The following is a 16,539-nucleotide window of genomic DNA, read 5'->3' on the forward strand; positions in this document are numbered from 1 at the left end:
ACTCACTCAAAGAAATTTATGTAGCACATTTCATTCCAAGTGGAGGCACAAAGTATCCATAAACATAGTAGAAATCATCTGTCTTGGAACGTGCCATCTCTCAAAAGCCAGTCAGATCAATGCTAGCTGCTGTAGCTGTAAAGATGTAACATAGACCGAAGTGCACACTTGAGAAATGTGATTGTGTACATCTGCCTGTGTTGCTGCTCTTTTTACCAGAGCTTTATTTCCCCATTGAACAATGTAGCCTTCATAGGAATCATATATGTATGGGCGGTGTGTACCTGTTGCGAGCTGAGATCTTTAAACTGGGAGCATTATCCAAGTCTCTTGCCTTGGATTCTCCCTCTAGAAACCCATCAAGCAAACATAAAGTGATTCTAACACAAATGTTTCCTCCCCTCTCCCACAGCAGTATATCTTCTGTTAAAAATGCATTTTTGGTTTGCTCTTACTGTTTGTGTTTGTTGTCCTCTCTCTTCCAGGCAAACCAGAGTCCTATGTAGAATATTTCCGCTTAAACAGAACCACAGCAGAACTTCTGCTACTGAAGCCCATCGACAGAGAGCACTACCACAGATTTGATCTGGTGATCAAGGTGAGAAACACTGCAGCAGCAAACAAGACAGTTTTAATGAGATTTTCTTTTTTCTTGCATGTTTCTTCTACCTCAAAGAAACCCGCCAGTTCACTCTGTAGTGCTTTTTTAATGCCTTTAATCTACAAATATTCATCAAGCTGATCAGCAAATCTCTAAGTCCTAATAAAGACTGTTTGTATTAGGTTTATTTATTTCCTGATGATTAAAAGTAGTCTGCCATGAAGACATTTAATGATAGTAACTTTAAAGCATTCGCTATAGTAGTATGCATGTGTAGGTGTTGCCTCCATAAGGCCAGTAATACAGTTAAACCATATAACATATATCAGGTTTTGCTTAGTCAAAAGTATATATATATATATATATATATATATATATATATATATATATATATATATATATATATATATATATATATATATATATATATATATATGTTAGGGGTGCAACGATATTCGTATCGATATTGAACCGTTCGATACAGTGCTTTCGGTTAGGTACGCATATGTATCGAACAATACAAAATTTGTAATTTATTTTATCAACTTTCCTTCTGACGATGCTGTCTGTGTTGAGCGCTCAGTGAATCTGCGTTCGACTACTCCGCCTAGGCTCGACAGTGCAGCCTAGGCGGAGTAGCATCGTTGCACCCCTAATATTAGGGGTGCAACGATGTTCATGCCTTTTTAATTTGTCATTTATTAAAATTATAAATATATATTTTAACTCAAAAGTACAGTTTTTAAATTTAATGTTGTTGAAACAACAAAGTAATAAAAATAAATAAATCTATCTGATCGAGAAATCACTCATCTTTGGAAAAGAGAGTTTATTACAGAGAAATGGCTCTTTCCAAAATAAAAGCTATACTATCCGCTTCTTCTGGGCTATACTTTCAGCAGCATATTAAACATATCAGGTCCCCATAAGGAGAATCGTGTGCTAACAGCTGTCTAAATGACTCTGTAAAGTTTGTAGCATGTGTGCTTGTTGTTTTTGTCTGCTTCCACTTGTCTTTGCACTAGGATGATGTCGGAGTAAATGTGCAGTCATATTCGTTGTGTTCCCACTAGTGCTGTCAGCGTTAATCTCGTTGAAATGACGTTAACGCCACAACACGGCAAATCTCCGTTAACGAGCTACCGCGGATCGCCCCGTGAGTGGGGCTGGACGGCCAACACGTTAACGAACTAACTGCGCTAATGCACTAGTTCCCACCAATGTAATTGAGCATTGCATGGCACATCCGACATACTTTTAGTTTAGTCCATGACGCGCTTACCTTCAGGGTCATACGTCACATGAAAACCAAAATAGTTCCAAACGCCAGATCTGAATGAGGGTGGGGGAGGTTCAATTTGCCATGTTGCAAGGAGAGCTTAACTTCTGTCTCGCTAGCTTGCCCTGCGCTCAGTGAATCTGCGTTCGACTACTCCGCCTAGGCTGCACTGTCGAGCGCAGATCCACTGAGCGCTCAACACAGACAGCATCGTCAGAAGGAAAGTTGATAAAATTAATTAAAAATTTTGTATTGTTCGATACATATGCGTACCAAACCGAAAGCACTGTATCGAACGGTTCAATATCGATACGAGTATCGTTGCACCCCTAATATACATATATATTAGGGGGTAGGGACAGGCTTAGGGCGTCGGGGGGTTCCCCGGAGGCATCTTCCTTGGGGGGCTCAACCCGGGGTAGCGGTCACGTCCGGTTGGGGGCTCTGTTGGCTCTCAGGTGACTGTTTCCTCGCGGCTGCGTGCAGCGGGGCTAGGGGAGGGTCTGTGCTGACGGACGTGGGTTACTGACCTGGCAACCTGGCTGCCCCTGGGTGGGTCCGGGATGGGCGTGAGGTTCTGGGGGCGCTCCGTCTCTGGGCTGGGGCCCGGGCCGGGCCTCGGGGGCTTGGGTCCTGGTTGGTGTGTTACCGGGGTTGTGGGCGGGTGGGTGCATGGGGGCCCGGCCCTGGAGCAGGGTGCCGCCGGTGCGTCGAGCCGCCTGGGGGGCTCTTCAACTGGTGGGGGGGATGGTCACATCTTGCAGGAGCTTTCTTCTCTTCAGGAACTCTCTGCAGGAGGGGGAGATACAGGAGAGGTGGAGGAAGATCTCAGCCTGGGCGTTTACCGTCTTATGTAGTCTGGAAGATGAGTGGATGGTGGGGTGGGTGCAGTTTTCTCTGTGGTGGGGTTGGGTGGATTGTCCAGGGCTCTGTGGAGCCGGGGGGCGCTACTGCACTGGGCCCCGGTCTGATGGGCCTGGGCCCCCTTTCCCTGGCGGGTCGCGAAGGGTGGGAGTGCCTACTGGGGTCAGCGGGGGAGCTGGCCCCAGGGAGGGGTTACCTGCCCCTCCCTTCCTTCCCTCCCCATCTCCAGCTGCCTCCCTCTTCCCGCTCCTCCACAACCACCCACACGTGCAGGGCCTTGGAGTAGGGGTATGTCACCAGGGTGCAGAGGAGGCTACCCCCCCCTCTGTCCCCTTCTGGCTGCCTCTGCCTCAATTTTATCCCACAACTTAGACATTCACATTATTCACACTCTCATTACACATACATATAGGATCTTGGGGGTGGGCACAATCACGGAGTCCAAATTACCATCAGGGTGTATACCTCACCCCTGACGTCGTTGCCCACCTCTCAATTTTAAATACACTTAGTCATTGAGGGCTAGCAGGAGGGACTATGCGCTTACCTGCTGCTCCTTGGCAGGTAGCTCCATGCCCTCCTGGGTTTTAATTGCACCTTAGAACACATATGCATCAACACTACAATGAGCGGGTGGAGGGAGGTTTGGAGTCTTCTCCCACCCCCATTCTCTGCGGCCTGCTGGAGCGGGAGGGCTAGTAGGAGGAGTTGGCCGTCCGACTGCGGTCTGGGGTGTGGGGCCTCCCTGCTGCTGCGGAGTCGGGGTGGTCTGCCTCTCCCCACCGCAGGGAAAAGGGTAACACCACCTGGGTCTGGGTGCAATTCCCCCCTCCAAGGGCAAAGGTACCTAGACCCAGTTTGTAGAGTACGCTTGGGGAGTGTGATTGTGTGTACAGCGTCTCTTTATGTCTGTCTCCACGTTGGTTGAGTGTGGAGTGAGTGCATATGAGAGCATGAGGGTGGGAATGGATGTTTGTGTCTGTGTGTGCCTGTATGTCTGTGTCTATATGTCAGGTTGGGTATCAGACGCCACCTCTCTGGGGACACCTCAGGCCCTCCAAGGTATGGAGGCCTATCTCCACCCACCACCACTTCCCCTGCCGGTGGCGGACTCCCTCAGGTGTCGGTGTGTTGGTGGTTCTTTGTGTCTGGGGGTGGGCGTCCGGGTACACACCGGCTCACTCCTTGGCGGCCGCTTGTCGGGGCCTGGGGCCTGGGGCTCGCTCGGGCCCCTTTGGAGATGGGGTGCCCCCGGCCTCTCGGCCTGGGGCTTGGTCACTCAGGCACAGCTGGGGGCCGGCGGAGCTCACGGGCGCGTCACTGCAACTCCCCCTGGCTTCTGCTCCGCGGCTGCTGGGCGAGCCCTCATCTGGGACTCTCCTCAGCTCTTACTGGAACAGTGGCGCGGCTGCCCCTCTGTTGGTCTTCCATGGTCTCTTGTGTTCTGGGGGCCTCTGGATGTCTGGAGTTTTGATCTCCTCCATACCCGCTTCACACCCTGGAGGACGGGGCTGTGGCCCCCCCACACTCCCTAGCAGATCATTACATGGAGAAACCTTTGGAATGCAAGCATGCTGATCCACACAGGTATGCACACAGGTGTACACATGGGTATTCACAGACGCGGACTAAAGCTTTCTTGGCTGCTGCCTCAAAGCACACTGTGCGCTGTCTATCTTGCGTGCTGCACAATATCGTTTATTATTTAGTAACTATTGATATCTATGACTAGCTAGTTTATTGTGATGGTGCTTTGTTTTCTCTATTATTATGTTGCTCTTTGTTGTTTGCTGTCTCCTCTGTTTGTTTGTTTTTTTTTGTTTGTTTGTTTTTTTCTCCATACAGGTGACCCAGGAGTTTTTTTTTTTTTTTGTTTTTTTTTTCTTTTTTTTTTCTCTCTCTTCCCCCCCCTTCTCACCGTCTCTTCTCCCCTTTGGTTTTCTTTCTTTCTCTCCCCCTCTTTCTCTCATTCATTCCCCCTGTCCTATTTATTAAAAAAATAAATAAATAAAAAATATTAAAAAAATTAAAAAAAAAAAAAAAAAAAATGACAAAGGATGAACTGAAGCTCTGCCATCACGTAATGTCGCATACTGCTGTTTCTGATGTCATTTAAAAAAAAAAAAAAAAAAAAAAAAAAAAAAAAAAAAAAAACATATATATTAGGGGTGCAACGATACACAAAATTCACGGTTCGGTTCGGTTCGATACTTTGGTGTCACGGTTCGATATTTTTTCGATACAAAAAAATGTTCATGCATTTTTAATTTGTCATTTATTAAAATTATAAATATATATTTTAACTCAAAAGTACAGTTTTTAAATTTAACCCTAACCCTTGTGCGTGTTTTTTATTTTGACAGCGAATGCGCACCTGCGGACCACTTATGTGCAGCCCTGGTTATTTAGCTCATCATATTGCAGCCACAGAAATTCTTTTGTCCATGAAACCATAAAGCTGCACTTTCTTTTTGCCTTATAGTCTGATTTGTCATAACTTTTCCATTTTGTGGTAAGCTTTTCTTTGGCTGTCACTTCTTCACCCTGACCTGTCTTATTTGGCTCAGCAGAACTGAAATGCTTTTACACATGCACTCACATAAGCTCAGCGATTCTCTGCGCGATCAACCTCTCACATGTTTAAGCTTGCTGTGGGAGATTTCACTTGTCATTTTTGCATAGTAAGCTAACGATTAATAAGACGATGTCAGAGGAATTGGTGCACAAATTATCATCACTCACAGATCAGTGCTGTTGCTCTCTATACACAGTTCGCACGATTGCAAAGTGAAAGCAAAAAAACAAGCGCAAATTCAAACGCGACTTCAATATGTCACATATTGATAGTGGCTCACCGATGCCAATGACATAATTACCCAGCTACATTTCTGAAAGAATGCAAAAGCATTGACATATATTTTTCCTACAATAGCCCGACGGGCAGGGAAGAGATAGATTTTGGTAGCCCGACTGAAAAAATCGCTAGCTCCGGGACGTCGGGCTAGCGATATTGCAAGCCCTGTATCTGATTGAGGAATCACTCATCTTTGGAAAAGAGAGTTTATTACAGAGAAATGTCTCTTTCCAAAATAAAAGCTATACTATCCGCTTCTTCTGGGCTATATTCTCAGCAGCATAAGGAGAATCATGTGCTAACAGCTGTCTAAATGACTCGGCTAAAATTAGTAGCATGCTTGTTGTTTTTGTCTTTGCACTAGGATGATGTCGGCATAAATGTGCAGTCATATTCGTTGTGTTCCCACTAGTGCTTTCAGGTTAATCTCGTTGAAATGACCTTAACGCCACAACACGGCAAATCTCCGTTAACGAGCTACCGCCGATCGCTCCGTGCATGGGGCTAGACGGCAAACACGTTAACGAGCTAACTGCGCTAACACACTAGTTCCCACCAATGTAATTGAGCATTGCATGGCACATCCAACATACTGTTTTACTTTAGTCCATGACTCGCTTACCTTCAGGGTCATACGTCACATGAAAACCAAAATAATTCCAAACGCCAGATCTGAATGAGGTTCAATTTGCCTGTTGCAAGTAGAGCTTAACTTCTGTCTCGCTAGCTTGCCCTGCGCTCTTCCTTCTGACTATGCTGTCTGTGTTGAGCGCTCAGTGGATCTGCGCTCGACAGTGCAGCCTAGGCGGAGTAGTCGAACACAGATTCACTGAGCGCTCAACACAGACAGCATCGTCAGAAGGAAAATTGATAAAATAAATTACAAATGTTGTATTGTTCGATACATATGCGTACCGAACCGAAAGCACTGTATCGAACGGTTCAATATCGATACGAATATCGTTGCACCCCTAATATATATATATATAAATGTTACACTACTCTCACATACTTACAGAATTTTACAACTAATAGCTCTTTCAAAAAAATGAATAAATAATGAAAGGAAAGGCAACAGAAGGGAGCAAAGTAACAGAAATACACTGGTTTTTTAATAATCCACCTGAGGTAAACTAAAAGGATTGGTACACATTTATTTGTACAAAACAATTTATTTTGCCTTTGTGAAATGAAAGAAGGACGTTTCATGACTTTAGTACGACAATAACAGGTAAATTAGGGTCTTTGGTCAGATATGTGACCAGCACCTCAGTGGTCACCGCCTCAGATGTTTCTTGTAACATTTAAAAAATGAGGAAAAAATATGATCCGATGTGCCAAAAACTATTTGGGATGAACTCCAAGAACTCTGCCTGATGAGCACCAAGCACAGGTGTTCATTAAGCTCACTGATGCTATCCCTACAGTGAAGCATGGTTATAGCATCATAATGCTAAAAGAGCGTTTCTCACCATTAGGGACACGGAGACTGCTCAGAATTAAAAAGAATATGAACAAACCAAAACACAGTAACTGTTCATCTTTTAAGAGATCATACTCATGTGGATTTGACACAAGTCTGAATATACTTGAGTGGACTTGAAACCCACAGAATATCTATAGAAAAACCTTGAGATGGCATCCATTCTTTGTGATGAATCATGAAAGGTTTTTCCAAATAAAAGCTCTACTGGCTGCCAATGCACTGGATGAAGGGTTGGAATGCTTTTGCAAAGAAAGATTCTTGTTTTTAAAATGACAATTTCTCAAAAGCATGTTTTCGTTTGCTCATTGTCATTTCTACATACTTCTAATGTTACGTTGCCAAAATGTAAGCAAACGTAGACAAAAAACGGGTCTCAAATTAATACGTTAGCCCTGACCTGTAGCTGAACTTTCATTACGGATCCATGTTAGCATTTTTCACTTGTAAAATATATACAACTCTACTGGTTACTTAAATAAACTTAAAAAAACAAAAGAAAAGAAAAAGAAAAAAAGACTGGAACTCAGAAATAAATCATCAACTCATACTTTTTCAGCAGCACTTAAACCTTTGAACTTGACTTACCAATTTCCTTAGAGAAATCATTTCATAAAATGACAGACTGATTAAACAGAATCACCAGCACAAACAAAAAAAGCACACTTGTTACTATTTTCAGCATGTGGAACTGTAATGCATGGGTAGTCGCAGCATCTGTCATATCACTGTGTGTAATTTCATCAACCACTGTAAAGACATAAAAGCTTAGCAGCGTGATTTATGGCTGGTCAGTTAGAGAAGATTCAAAGCTAAATTGGTTGTTATTACACTTTCCTCTCTCCCCTTTAGGCAGAACAGGACAACGGCCACCCCCTGCCAGCTTTCGCCAGCCTTCAAATCGAAGTTCTGGATGAAAACAACCAGGCACCCTACTTCCTGCAGCCTAGTTACCATGGCTACATCAGTGAGGCATCGCCAGTGGGAACCACCATAGCGACCAGCGCCAGCCTATCTGTACCACTGGCCATAATAGCACTGGATAATGATGTGGAGGAGGTATGATGAACATGTACAGAGCTGTGATTGATTACAAAAACAAAAACTAAATATTGTTGTTACTAATTAATCAAATTCTAACAGAGTGAAGAATGAAAATGTTCTTGTAAAACCAGAACGACGCAGCTGTTTTAAAATGGTTTGGATTTTTTAGTATGTGTAAAAACTCTTACAACATTTTGATCTGTTGAATCTACTTCTTTTATAGCTGGCACTCAATAAGACGCCTGTAGGTATCAGCTCGGTGCTTTCCTTCTATCTTGACCTTCAGAGTTCTGAGTGGTGTTAACAAGGACTGTGCTTCTAACAACAGACACATGACTCACTTATGTCAATGCTCATTGGTGTTGTGATGTTAAAGTTTACTATACTAGATGAAAACAGACCATTAGCCTTTTACTTCCTGTTGTATTAGAGATCATTTTCCTCTGTAGGCCTGTCAAGCTCTTTGCTATCCTACTGATTTACTTGTTGTAAATAATACAACTGCTGAAAGGCACATCCTTGATAACAGGCAGACAAAAGGCCTGTTATCTAATTGCCTACTTTTCACACAGGGGATTGAAAATAACAGCTTAAGCTAGCAGATATTTTATTTTTACAATTTTGTTTTATCAGGTGCTAGCTTACATATTAAGCTAATATTGCTGATTGAAAACACTCTCTGTTCTTCGCTCTATCTCATGTTTTCAGCAACATTGTTAAATAACAAAAAAGAGAGGGAAACTGAGTGACAGGTTAGCCAGACATGATTAGCAGCTTACATAGGACCACAAAAGCACATATTTTAATAACTTACGACTAGAGTTGGATGTCTCGAGACCGGTCTTGGTCTCGAGACCGGTCTTGAGACCACTTTTACGTGGTCTTGGTCTTGTCTTGATCTCGACGGACTTTGGTCTCGGTCTTGTCTTGGTCTCGCTGTCTCGGTCTTGCTGTCTCAGATAAACATAGTGGTCGGGAGATTTGGAGTCAACAGTATCCATGACACACAGCGTAACGTTCAATAATGTATCATGCGCAAAAGCTTTAGCTCTAAGAGCCGTGCTTAGAGAGTGCTTTGTAGTGAATCAGAATAGTCGACTCCCATTGAGCGAGATTAAATTCAATTAATTTCCTTTCACTGCTCAGCTGTCACACAGCGACACACAGTGGCTCAGCCATGCTCAAATCCCTCCACATTGTGAATTATAATCTTCAGTTTGATGTTACAATTTTATCTATATATAAAGTATAACTGAAACCAGTTACATATTTCCCATTCTTTAGACAGTTGTTGGAGGTGATCGCTGTTTTGTCAGATGACTTTGGGGCCAGTCAGTACCATCATGTCAGCCCTCAAAAGCACACAAAAGTTAGTCTTTTTTGTCCCGGTCTTGGTCTCGGTCTTGGTCTCGTCTCGACTTGGTCTTGGTCTTGTCTTGGTCTCGATACCCTCTGGTCTTGGTCTTGTCTTGGTCTCGGATTAGGCGGTCTTGACTACAAGTCTACTTACGACTAATAGATCTTTTTTCAGACAAAAGGAAAGGTGATTTAAGGGTCTTTGAATATGGGATGGTTGTTGGTACCAAACAGGCTGATCTGTATATTTTAGAAACTGTTAACTGACATTTCCCCACGCTACTATCTCTAGAGTTTACAGAGAATGTTCCAAAAAACAGGAAAAAATCCAGTGAGCAGCAGTTCTCTGAGCAGGTAGACTTTGTTGATGCCAGAGATTAGAGGGGAATGGCCGGACTGCTTTAAGTTGATAGAAAAGCAACAAAAAATCAGGTAACCACTCTTTACAACCAAGGTCTGCAGAAGAGCATCTCTTGAACTTGAAGCAGAGGACCACTTCTGTCAGCTAAGAACAGGAAACTAAGGGTACAATTCATATGGGTGAATTCTAATCACCAAAATTGGAAAATGGAAGATTGGAAAAACATTGCCAGGTATGCTGCAATGTTGATTGTAGGATTAGAATTTTGATTAAGCAACATTGTAGCATGTATCCATCCTGCCTTAGATCAGCAGTTCAGGAAAGATATGGGGGTATATAATGATGTGGTGGTATATTTTCATGGCACATCCCACTGTGCATCATTTAAATGCCACAGCCTACCTGAGGATTGTTACAGACCATGTCTAGCCCTTCATGACCCAGTGACCAATCTTCTGATGGCTGCTTCCAACAGTTTAACTCGTCATATCAAACAGCTCAACTTGGTGAATGGTTTTTTGAACATGGCAATGAGCTCGCCGTATTCAAATGGCCTTTACAGTCGTCGGATCTCAACCCAGTAGAGCACGAGAGAATGTGAATGATTCTAACATGTCAATATGCACTGAACTCTCAAAGAAATGTTTCCAGCGCAAAGTAGTAAGGAAGTCCTAAAAGGAAAAATAGACTTTGGCACTGTACTAGCAAGTTGTACTAATAAAGTGTTGGTGAGTGTATATTACCTTCAGATGCCTTGCTGCTGGCGGGGCTATGTAGAACATATCGCAAAATCTAGATCTTGACAGGCCTACCAAAGCTATGACTAAACCATCAGGGCATGGGTCTATCTTCTGGTCAGCTGTTAGAAGCACTTTGTATCTCTTTACCTTACTGATATAAAATCCTGCTCTCATGTAAATAAACCAGCTCTTGCCTAGAAACAAAATTAAACCATCATGTAAACAAAGCTAGAAGCATGGTGACAGTATTTAATCATACCACACAGAAATGAGGGATTGGTCTATTCAAGTGTCCATTTTCGCCGCCCTCTTTCAAGCTCTGCCGAATCTCGGCTTTGTGCCTTGCTTGCAGTGTGTGAAGTGCCCTATCTAATTTCCCTCTGAATCTGGATAGTAAAACCATTTCCCTCTTAAATTGCCTCTCGGTAATGTAAGATATTTACAGTGCTGCAACATTGTTATCGCCGATGCATTCCCAAGAGCTTAGTTTGTTTAAGATGTAGCATAGGCATTTTGACAAAAACAAGCTTTGGTTCGCTGCTTTCTAAAAGACCCCAACAGCTTGGAATGGGCTTAGAGAGGATAATGTGTGTATTTGTGTGTGTTCCTGGGACTGTGTATGTGTGTGTCAAGTGATATACATTGAGTTATTTTTAATATTGCTAACCCTGGCCTTTCCTCCAGCATTAAGCACCAACAATGATGATTAGTCCTAATTGCTTTTATGTGACATCCATCACTTTTATTTATGTGTGTGCGCATACAAATGCGAGTATCTGTGTGCGCCTGTAACTGTGCTGCTGTGTGTTGCTTATTTATGACTCAATATCCACACCGGCTACATCGACAGTATTATCAGCTCCCCCCCCCCCCCCCCCCCACCCTGCTGAGCCAGCCTTATCTGGAATGAGAGCTCCCCTCTCTCTCTCTCTCTCCCATACACACACATACAGACACACACACACAGAAGAGATGACTGTGTAGGTAATGTCAGAGGAGGGCTTGGATGAGGATTGCCTCTCCATCACTGAGTATAGCACACACACACCAATTGAGCCCTCTTCTTAGAATTTGTTATGTCAAGAAAACACAAGGGATGTTTTTCATTCATATTCTTAACCATCTCTTGTCCAAGCACTTCTTTGTTCACAGCTGTTTTGCTTATGAAGCGTGTGGATTCACTGTGTTTTGCCACTGATATATTCAGCTTTGTAATGTTTAAATATAATTATTTCAGAGAAACACAGTTTGAAAGCTGGCTCTTGCCTACTTTTGCCCATCAATTATCATCTTGGCCAGAAACTCTGTGTATTTTTTTTTTTAACCAATCCAGTGTAGCCACTTCACTACAGGTTTGCATGTATAGTAATTAATGTAGATGATAGTGAGACATGAAGGAACGGTATCTGAGTGCAAGCGATCCCCCAGCAGAGGATTTAAGGGTAAAAACAAAAAGTTAAATGTTGTAATGTTGTTATGTCTCTCTTCAACAGACACGGGATCCACAGCTTCAATTCTCACTGGACAGCTATTCTCATGTTTTCTCTGTATCTGCTACTGGAATCAAAAGATACCTCACTCTGGTGCAGCCTGTCGACAGAGAGACACAAGACTCCTACACATTCACGGTACTCTATGGGCTTGATGTCTGTGTGCACTACACAAAGTGTTTGCATGTGAGGGGAAAAGCGATAGATAAGTGTCTGAATGCATTTGAATAACTCCCCTTCAAAGTCAGATAAAAGCAGGGATCTTGGGAAAAACAAACAAAAAAATCTCACGAAAAGAAGTGAAAAATGGAAATAAAATGACACCAGAGGAATACGCAGAAAAATAAAAATATGCTCGGGTTTCTTAACCTATGCTTGAGCCCGACTTTAAGCCATTTTAGCAGTAAGGCGAGAGAAGCGAGATAAAGTGAGGAGTGGAGAAAATGCAGAGGATGTGAGTACAGGTGAAGCACACACACAAAAAAAAGCAGATTAGAAAGAAGAGAGCAGAGGGTTACAGAGAACACAAACAACAGACCTACTGTGGAGGGAGGCGGATAGAGATGCCCGAAGTACAAAAATCATGAGAAGGCAAAGGAAAAGGGCAAACATGGAAGGAATTTCTTCAACCTTCATATGTTTTTAAAAGTTGATTTGATTTTCTGTCCTAACAGTGCTTCTAAAAAATGAGTTTTAAATGACAGTATTAATTATTATACTGTCACTAGTAATTAATGCCTTTGTTGCTTACTGTAGAAATGAATATAGCAAACAAGACTAATTACAGTGATTACAGTCCTTCTGTGTCCACATCTTTCCGTATTTTTTCTGCTTCTGTCTGTCATATCAGATACGTTTTCTTCATTTTCCCCTCCCTGTTTTTTTTTTTTTTTTTAATTTATCAGTGGAATCTAATCCAGCAGCGTCTTCATTGGTAGGGCGCATGTAAGCTGCCCAATGTCAAGCAGAGTATCAAAATGTATCTCAGTATATGATGTACTGCATTGTTACTTCACACAGCAGCTGTTATCTGACAAGCTCAGGCTGGTAACTCTGGCTGTGTGTGTGTGTGTGTGTGTGTGTGTGTGTGTGTGTGTGTGTGTGTGTGTGTGTGTGTGTGTGTGTGGGACTGTATGTGGCTCTATGTGTCCTTGAGTGTGTATTCAGCAATTTGGGAGTTAAAGATGGAAAAAGCAGAAGGCCTGGTGTATTGATTTAAAGGCAGAGGTGTACAGTAATCATCATGAAAGCCTTGGAGGAGAAATTAAACTCAAGGCAGAGAGAGAGATATGAGAAATGGTGGGTGATTTTCATTTGAAGGAGTGAATCAGCTTCTTGGCAGATGAGCTTGTGGAGAAGATTGGTATCAGCGAAGAAACTTCTTTCCTGCCGATATTCGCTTTGAATGATTTCTAAACATGGCTGAAATGCACATTTTTGCTTGAATTTTTCTGCTACTGACTCATTTATGGGCGAGTGGAGGGACATTGGGGAAAAAAAGATGAAACCAGGCACGGTCATAAACAAAATTTGTCATGGATGTGAAGCGCTTTAATTGACGTTTGAATGTTTTGAACATGTCAGAGCATGAACCAAAGGACAGGGGAGACTAAAAACATGCTTGTGACATTAAAGTTGATTTAAAAACAAACAACATACTTAACGTGATTCATTTTATCTAAGTTAATCGAGCTCCTAAGACTTGAACGACAATCAGTTTTTGACATTTCTCTCATGTCGAGTTGAGCTTTTTTCGTGTTTGTACCTATGAAGCCACAAAAATTGATGTTTTAAAGTGGCAGGGTGCAAAACACAATAATAAAGAACAGGCTCTACTTAGAGGAGCTCAGCAGTTTGCTTTCAGAAAAACATTACTGCTCACTTGATAGTAAGCAAAAGCCAGCCAGCTTCACCTTTATTGTACAGTATCCTTTCAGTCTTCTTTATACAAGGTTGACTAAGCATAACTCTCACTGTTAATGCTATTTCTTATTTATATGCATTTTTAAATAAATGTATGCATTATAAATGGCGATAGTTACCGGGAGTACTCTTGCGTGTAGGTTAAATTAGAGACAGCCAGCACTGATTAAAGAGTTTCCACAGTTTCCATTATTGTCTTCTTTTTCCTTTCTGTATACAGATTTTGTAATTCTTTAATGTCCCTTCTTTTGGTAAATACTGTGAAGCATCTTGTAACTACACTCTCTTTATTGGGTACATCTCTTTGCTTGTTAATGCATATTTCTAATCAGACAGCATCCGAATGGAATAGAATAGAAATGAAAATTGAGTATTTTGCAAACTTCTGTTAAATGCTACATTTTGAAGCACAGTGTCTACAGCAGAAGAAGACCACTCCAGGTGTCACTCCTTTCAGTTAGGGACACTTAGGGAAACTGAGGCTACAACTCATCCAACTTGGCTTAGGGTATATGGCATAAACAGCATGGATCCATCCTGCCTTGTATCAACGGTTCACGCTGGTGGGGGTGGTGTAGTAGTGTGGGAGATATATATTTTTTCCCCAGCAGAATTTTGGACCCAATAGCACCAACTGAGCGTAGTTTAAACACCTGAGTTTCGTTGCTGATCACGTCCATCCCTCTATGACCACGGTGTACCGATATTTTAACGTATATTCCGTGTCACAAAGCTCAGATGATTTCAAACTGGTTTCTTGAACATGATAATGAGTTCACTGTGCCCTCCACAGTCACCCGTTTTCAATGCAATAGAGCACCTTTGGGTTGTGGTGGAACCCAAAGATCTGGAGCAACCGTGTGATGCTATCACCTCAATGACCAAAGTCTATGCTTAATATTTCCAACACCTTGGTGATTCTGTGCAATGAATTGTACTTAAGACAAAAAAGGGGGTCCAACTCATTATTTCAAGATAAAACTAATGAAGTAACGTCATTTAAAAATAACATTATTATTATTCTTGTTATCAAAAGAATCCTACACCTTAATTTTTTTTAAGAGAAATACAAAGTTAAGGAAAATCAAGATGTCAAGCACAGATTCAGTGCATAGTCCACCCGCCTTCTCATCAGCAGGCCTCTCAAAATCAAGACTGTGTTTTTTTTAAAAGAAGGAACACTTTGGCTCTTTGCTTTGTTAACTGTTCCTTTTTCTGCCTTTGTCTCAGCTTGTAGCATCAGACGGTGTCCAGGAGAGCACTGCAGTTACCGTGGCCATAACAGTGTTGGATGCTAATGACAACACTCCAACCTTTCCTAATGTTTCCTATAATGTGAACCTGTTTATCGACATGATGCCTGGAGAAGCCGTGTTACAGGTACACGCTGTCGAACACATACAGGTTAATAACACATCTAGTCTGTGGCAGCTTTAGCAGCGTGATTCGTTAAAGCTTTTCTTGGAGCATGTTGATGAGTGTTTGGACATGAATCACATTTGTGTGTGTGTGTGTGTGTATGCGTCTTTTCCTAGCTGTCAGCATTTGACTCCGATGCAGGTCAAAACGGTCTCATCACGTATCGGATTTTGGCTGGTCACCAAGGACACTTTGTCATAGGCAACAGGTAAATTGATGAGTGGCATTGTTTTTGTTTTATTTACTCTTTAGCATTGAGGGAATATGCTTGTTTGCTATTTTGTTGCAATTTTGAAGACTGAAATCTCTAGCAGTAACTATTAATCGCTCAGCTAAACATAAAAGCTCTAAAAAGGTGAAACCGCTCGCCTGCACCAATCTATGCGGAAATAAAAAAATATGTATAGGCCTAACAATGACAAAGAGTCACTTGGGATTTATTGTGGCCTTAAGGTTGCCAGGAAACCAACACAGCATTGCAATGGATAGAACTCCTGCTTAAGATGTTGCTTGGTATAAGTGGTTTAGACATTGGATCGAGAATACAAATAAATGTAGTGGTTAAATTGTCAGGCTTTTGCAAACTATGCATGTTAGCAATAATAGCATAATGGAAGTTATGTTGGTGATTTTCTTGAATAGCTCAGGTAAAGTTAGAAAATCCACTATGAAAGTGTGATAAGTATTTATAATCAGATAAATGTAACTATTTCCACAGCAGTGGGATCATCACTGTGGCACCAGGCGTGCAGCTAAGTGTTGGGCAGAGCTATGCGTTGACCGTAGAAGCCATGGACAACGGGCCTGAACCCCACCGAAGGTAGGGGTTTCTCACTTTGTGATTCGCCGGGTATTTTCTTTCTGTCTGGTGATGAAACTCGAAAGGTCATCAGATTTCCGGAGCGTCCACACTCATGGTCAGACACGGCACATCTCTGTCTTTCGCTTCCCACTTTGTTACCCCTCTCCTGTCACTCTTTCTGTTCGCCATTTTCAGACAAGTTGTTTTCATTCTTAGAAATATATATATCTTAAATTATAGTTTTAAATCGGAATAGAGCTGAAAAGGAGTCTGAAACAAGAAAATGGATAGTGTGAGTGTGAGGGGGGGGGGAAACAATGCAG

At 42.3% G+C, this 16,539-nt stretch overlaps 1 protein-coding gene across 1 annotated transcript in view; it reads left to right on the forward strand.

The window, feature by feature from the left end:
- LOC120737965 (protocadherin-15-like) overlaps positions 1-16,539 on the forward strand; it is a 230,699-nt gene that overhangs the window by 88,615 nt on the left and 125,545 nt on the right. Inside the window, exons 11-16 of the mRNA XM_040038931.1 lie at positions 486-598; positions 7,934-8,140; positions 12,076-12,210; positions 15,226-15,375; positions 15,531-15,622; positions 16,133-16,234. Of these exons, the coding sequence (XP_039894865.1) occupies positions 486-598; positions 7,934-8,140; positions 12,076-12,210; positions 15,226-15,375; positions 15,531-15,622; positions 16,133-16,234 (799 nt within the window). The remainder of the gene's footprint in view (positions 1-485; positions 599-7,933; positions 8,141-12,075; positions 12,211-15,225; positions 15,376-15,530; positions 15,623-16,132; positions 16,235-16,539) is intronic.

Source organism: Simochromis diagramma, unplaced genomic scaffold (assembly GCF_900408965.1).
Source record: "Simochromis diagramma unplaced genomic scaffold, fSimDia1.1 OVJJ01000402.1, whole genome shotgun sequence".
Lineage (NCBI taxonomy): Eukaryota > Metazoa > Chordata > Actinopteri > Cichliformes > Cichlidae > Simochromis > Simochromis diagramma.